This window comes from Vigna unguiculata, chromosome 9 (assembly GCF_004118075.2).
Source record: "Vigna unguiculata cultivar IT97K-499-35 chromosome 9, ASM411807v1, whole genome shotgun sequence".
Taxonomy (NCBI): domain Eukaryota; kingdom Viridiplantae; phylum Streptophyta; class Magnoliopsida; order Fabales; family Fabaceae; genus Vigna; species Vigna unguiculata.
In genome coordinates, this window is record NC_040287.1 from 30,134,074 (window position 1) to 30,141,038 (window position 6,965).

General features: G+C 29.6%; 1 protein-coding gene across 1 annotated transcript; it reads left to right on the plus strand.

The window, feature by feature from the left end:
• The first annotated feature begins 4,953 nt into the window (after positions 1 to 4,953).
• Positions 4,954 to 6,592, plus strand: LOC114164317 (caffeic acid 3-O-methyltransferase). Its single transcript, XM_028048952.1, has 4 exons — positions 4,954 to 5,450; positions 5,531 to 5,841; positions 5,946 to 6,010; positions 6,138 to 6,592. The coding sequence occupies exons 1-4, from the start codon at positions 5,032 to 5,034 to the stop codon at positions 6,438 to 6,440; spliced, it is 1,098 nt and encodes a 365-aa protein (XP_027904753.1). The 5' UTR covers positions 4,954 to 5,031; the 3' UTR covers positions 6,441 to 6,592.
• Positions 6,593 to 6,965: the final 373 nt, after the last annotated feature.

Consider the following 6,965-nt stretch of genomic DNA (forward strand, 5'->3'; position numbering starts at 1 on the left):
TTCGCATTCCCTCCTGCGCCTGACTTCGATGCCGCTGTAGCGATTTAAGTGGAAGTGTAACGTTACCGACCTCTTATATATAATATAATTGTTTTTTTAGTTTGAATTTTAGTAAATTTATATGCTAAAATAAAATCTGAAAACACTATATGGATCAATAAAAGTTAAAATAATTTCATAATTTTGTAGAAATCGTTTAAAATTTTCAAAAGTCACTGAAAAAATAATTAATTTCGGTTGGTATAATAATTTGTTATTATTTTTCAGTTATATTGTTATTATATATATCATTTCCTAGTATCACATATCAGTTATCAAAGTGTTGAGTCTTTGAAATAAATAAATATATATAAAATGAGAAAACAATAATAAGAATAAAAATATACTAAATATGCATGATAATAAAACTTTGAAATTTAAAAAAATTATGAGAAATAACAACATAATAACGACAATAGTCATAAAAGAGAATTCAATGTTTTTAAAGTGAAAAAATCCTTTTAATGTGAGAAGTAAAAGTTCACCAGCACAAACCACTTAATCAATGAAATACCATTAAATTTAAATATGGACACAAGAGACTTGAATCGAAAATACAAACAAAGTCAATATATTACATATATCAAATCAATAATGCTTTTTCAAATATGAAAATCAAAACAAAGAAAAAACTTACAATAAACAACTGTGTGAGATTGAATTCTCTAATCTCATACTTCTAATTGACTATTCTAATGGTCAGAATGAAGATACCGTCAAAATTTTAGTCCAAACCAAGTATGAATAGAGCAGGAATCACAATTTCACTTGAAGTTATGTCAACAAATTATCTCTCTTTACTCTTATAAGGATTGTGAAAATAAACCTTTCTGACATAAAATATCTCTCTCCATTAAATTAAATAGTGAAATAACAATTTGAGTGTATCGAACTTTTTAATTACATAATTGGAAACTCAATCCAACAAAATATACATACATACATAATGCAAATAAATTCATGCCCAAATGCATAATTAAAAAAACAACAAATGTAACTATCAATGATTAGTGATCATATTATCAATGTTTACATTGATAACAATATATGTGTATATATTTTTGTTTAAAAATTTTAACCTCAAATCCATGTTCTTCTAACTTTTTCCTTTTTTTCTAATAGGAATTACATTTTGGAATATGCTGCATTTTATTCTTATATGCATGTTATATTTGTTTAAAAAAAATTAAGCTTAACTTGATTTTTCTCTAATTCCACATGATCAATATTTGTTCAGTATTTCTATGTGTTTTAAGTTGTACATATCTACGTGTATATCTATCTTTTACGGAATAATATTACACGATATATATGTATTTTACTTTAACAATAATATATATTGTGTCAATTTAAACTAAAAAGTATACACATTTCTAAAATGTATATATTTTATTTTAAAATAATATATAATTTAATCGTAAATTTTTATCATATGTAATATTATTTTATTACATATACCTAATAAAATATTATGGCAATTTTATAATTTAAATCAAACAAATTCATATCCAAATATTATTTTTTAATATTGTTATTATTAATTATATTATTATTATTATCCATTACCATTATTAGTTATAAATTTTATAATTTATTATTTTAGCATAAAGAAATCAATATTAAAATGATATTATTTGTTATAAGAAAAGACCTGTAATTTATTATTTATTTATTTTATATACAAAAATATTTATTCAAATATCATATTTATATTTATACATAATTATAACACTTAAATGTAATTATATAAATAAATTATTTATTTAATTATAATAATAATTATACTAATTTCTTAATGTAAATTAAAAAATAATACACGTCGCACAAATCTCAAACTAGTTGTCTTGAAACCAAATTTCTAACAACCGAAAAATTTTTAGAATTATTTTGAAATCAAGTTTTGGATTAGAATTTTCACGTAAAACAGATGATGATTCAAGATTTTTTTTTTTTGTTACAAAAAGTTGTATTTGTTTATTTGTAGCTGTCTCATATGAAGCTTACATGAAAATCTTTTGCTACACTGACTTTTCACTTTTACTTATACTTTGAATATTCATTCTTTTTATAAAAAAAGGTATTTTAAATTTTTTATATGTTGATATATTACAATATGCAAAAAATGTATTCAATATTGAAGTTTATATACATAACACATAAGTATAAATTAACAACTAACCAACGGTAATAATACTTATTAATCATATGCCACATTTTTAATTTGATAAAAAAGACAAATAAGATAATAATTTTATTCTGTATAAAAGTAATAAAAAAATTTATTATACAATTATATAATTTTTTTATATTGGGCCTTATTTTTGCTATGGGTCCTGGGATGTCAGGGCTCGGGATGAGGCCCATGAACCTTCAGCCATTGTTTTCTTAGATTCTAAAAATGGATCCCAAAGTGTTAAAATGACCATGATTGTCCACTACACAAATTAATGCGCATTATGATTGTTTATAGCAAATCTTAAAACTGTTTCGGAAAGTAGAAACAGTGGTCCACATATAGTATTTTTCTAATGTTTATCTTAATCAAGGATTTGTTCATTAAAGTAGTTTGAAGCAGTTCGTGATAATCGAGCAGAGTAAGAAAACAGAAAACAAAGTTGGTTGGGGGTTGGTGGAAGGTTGGCGAATCAAGTTAAATATGTTTGTGGAATTTCTTTCTGGTTTCTCAAAACAACTTCAACCACCAAACATGGGGAAAACAACCCTTCCACGTTCTTTTATTTCCTTTAATTACACTTCAATTAATCATTTTCTTCACACAATACTTTATTTTAGAAATTGGGTAAGAGACGTGGAAATGCTACCGCGAACTATTAGAATGTCCTATTCCCTATTAAATAGGGTTATTTTTTTCAATAACTACCATCACATTTTAGTTATGTCAGTTGGACGGAGATATCTTAAAATTTAGGATTTTGAGTAAAATATGTTTTTACTCCTTATATTTTGATGTGATATTTAAATTCATCTTTAAACGAAATTTTAAACAAAATTTTGATACATTTTGATCTTTAGACTTTAATAACAAATAAATATTTTAATTTAATAACATTAATTTTTTATTTGTAAAATTATTTTTAGTTGATATTGAAGTGACAACATGTTAAATGATATAAACAACTCAAATGTTTTATATTGAAAAAAAGATTCGTAAACAATTCAAATACTAACATAAAACGCGTTAAAAAAATAAACATTATTTGGTTAAAATAATTTTATTTATTTATTTTTAAAGTTTGACACCAAAATATATAAAGTTTTGGACAGAAACAAATTTTAATTTTTTGTTAAAATTGAAAAACTAAAAACATATTTAACTTTATAATTTTAGTTGATGCACATTATTTATTCGAAGATTTGAGACGTTTGATCGTGTGAGCAAGGTGATGTCAGTCAACGTTTTAGCGGACATAACAATATTTTTCTATCCTAAGACTAAAATTCTGAACCATATTATACAAATAACATAAACCTTTCATAAGATTCATCGTACTAGTAATAATAATAATAATAATATATTAACACCAGTTTATACAAAATATAATTTCATTATTAAGATCTCTAAATAAAGAATGAATTACCAAAAATATGGTCAGAGTTTTACCAAACGATTTCAACCACAACAAAATTTCGAAAATGTCAAATACTGCGACGAATTTCGACCACAACTGTAACTTTGTAATACATTAGTGCTATATATTAGAATGTAATGATGATATTTTTCTTAAAAAAGAAAAATGGAATAAACATTGAATTCCTCAAATTTGTTCCAACTGTCATTGTCTCTCTTTTAATTAATGAACAAATTTTTAAACAGAATTGGAAATAATTTATGAAAATTTTAGTAGAAGCACCGTAAATAAACCTTCTTTTGGTAATCATGTTGTAGTTGTTTTTCTTGCTCATAGCATGGCAAAGTCTTTATTAGTCTTTTTCTCGTCCTTGCAAAAAACCATGGCATGGCCCAAACTTGCAAGCAATCAATTATCTCACTCACCATACTAGGTAACTAAATTGAATCACAAGAAAACAGTACAAAAAAGTCACAACTATAATTGTTATTTAAAATTAAAGAAATAATGTTATGGGACATATATCCTCATCAATATTGGATCTATGTTTTTGAATAATAAATTTGCATCTTTCTAGAAGTTAAGTAACTTCTCTATCTACTTTTGTCATTTTGCTGTGAAAATTGGAAATGAGTCTCAAACATAAACTTCTTGGGAAGGGGAAGAAGAAATATAAAAATGAACCATACACACTCCACACTCTCGTTGGTCTTCAAGCATAGCTCATCATTAATAAAGTATGAATACTTTTTATAGATATTTGAATATGCGTACCAGTTGTTTGCGTATATGTGTAACAGCTTAGACTTTAGAGCAGCTACAAATGCTGACTCTTAAATGATTAATTTAATGTTTCCATCTAATAGTGACATATTAGGTAAAGTGTAGATGCCCCATTTTCAATCTTGCATGGAAAAGTCTTCCTCATTGAAATTTTATTCGATGTCATTGTACATACTCACCAAATTGTACAAATGCATTTCAGCTCAGAGGCTTCCTTTCCTTCTTGCATTAATTGAAGAATTTCACCAACTTTTATAAATTTACTAATTTACGAACTCATATTTTAGCTTTTCATTTTTAAAACAGAGAACACTTTGGTTCGATCAATGAATTCAAAGCAATCCTTCAAAAACTTGACAAATGTCCACTTGTAGCATCATTATTTTTTAATTTCACTCCCCACCACATTTCAAATGGATCATAAAATTTCATACTGCTTTTGACACTTTGTAGGACCCTGGTGTGGTTGTTGGGATGGGGACAGGTGCAGGTAGGGGAGCCATTAACATCATTTCTGAATATCTTTGTGAATATATAACCACTTCACCAAGGCACCTTTGAGGTCACAAGTTGCTCCAATCTTGAATCTAGAATCTGAGGAAAATTGAAAGTATCAAGCATGGGTTCAACGGGTGAGACTCAGATCACTCCGAGCCATGTGTCTGATGAAGAGGCAAACCTGTTTGCGATGCAACTGGCGAGTGCCTCTGTTCTCCCAATGGTTCTGAAATCAGCCATCGAGCTTGATCTGTTGGAAATCATAGCCAAGGCTGGCCCTGGAGTTCATCTTTCTCCCTCTCACATTGCTTCTCAGCTTCCAACACAGAACCCTGAGGCACCAGTGATGTTGGACCGAATCTTGCGTCTATTGGCTTCCTACAACATCCTCACTTTCACCCTTCGCACTCTCCCTGATGGCAAGGTTGAGAGGCTCTATGGCCTTGCTCCTGTTGCCAAGTACTTGGTCAAGAACGAAGATGGCGTCTCCTTAGCCGCTCTTAACCTCATGAACCAGGATAAAGTTCTCATGGAAAGCTGGTATCTATAGTAGGAAATAGTTCAATCAAAACTGTTTCCATTTAACAGTTAAATTAAAGTTGAAATGATTGTTATTGTAGGTACTACTTGAAAGATGCAGTTCTTGAAGGGGGGATTCCATTTAACAAGGCATATGGAATGACAGCGTTTGAATACCATGGAACAGATCCAAGGTTTAACAAGGTTTTCAACAAGGGTATGGCTGATCACTCTACCATCACAATGAAGAAAATTCTGGAGACCTACACAGGCTTTGAGGGTCTTAAATCTCTGGTTGATGTTGGTGGTGGAACTGGAGCTATAATAAACATGATAGTCTCAAAGTATCCCAATATCAAGGGTATTAATTTTGATTTATCCCATGTCATCGAAGATGCTCCATCTTATCCAGGTACCTATTTTTAAGTTCAGCACGTTCTCTTCATATTTATACTGTCACCAGTTATTACCCGTTAATGCTATGAATTGTGTATTGACATTGCTGTTTTCGTGTAGGAGTGGAGCATGTGGGTGGAGACATGTTTGTGAGTGTTCCAAAAGCTGACGCCATTTTTATGAAGGTGAATGATAAAACTTGAATCCCTTTCTTTTCTGAGGGTCAAGTTATGAGTTATTTCTCTCTGATATGATATCTGAATCATGTTCCACTTGTTTATGCTAATGATTTAATATCATTGATACCTTCAGTGGATTTGCCACGATTGGAGTGATGAACACTGTTTGAAGTTTTTGAAGAACTGCTATGACGCATTACCAGAAAATGGGAAGGTAATTGTGGCAGAATGCATTCTTCCAGTGGCTCCAGACTCTAGCTTGGCCACAAAGGGTGTGGTTCACATCGATGTGATAATGTTGGCTCATAATCCGGGTGGGAAAGAGAGAACAGAGAAAGAGTTTGAGGCTCTGGCCAAAGGATCTGGATTCCAAGGTTTCCGAGTCCTGTGCTCTGCTTTCAATACCTACATCATGGAGTTTCTCAAGAAGGTTTAAGTGTTTCGGCATGGAGTCATATCAACTTGGATTTGGATTGCTTTCCCGAAAATTGTAATTTTCTCGAGTGCATTAGGAAAAGATTAATGAATAAGTTGAATTTATAATACATACATCAAATAACAAGCTCAGCTTTTCTTCATTAAAGCCAACCCTTTTTCCGTTGACTAGTAGCAAGTACGTATAGTAGTGAAATTTTATTTACCATGGTTATCACATACCTTAATGCTTTTGAATGAATGAAAGTTATAATAAAGCTAACACATTATCCGATCCAATTGAACATTCAAACGTGTAAATTCACTGTCCTTAAGGACTTATCTGCGGTGTATTGCGCAAGTCCCCAAATACAACAGGAACTTCTCGAAATTTTCAAGGATCTCAGAACTAGCAAAATAACTCTTAAAAAAGAGTAAATAAATAAACCTAGAATGAGAGAAGAAATATAAGAGAGAAAGGAGGAGAGACTAGAGAGAATGAATGAGAGTATGGAAGTGTATGTTTGAGGGAGGAGAATGATGCTCT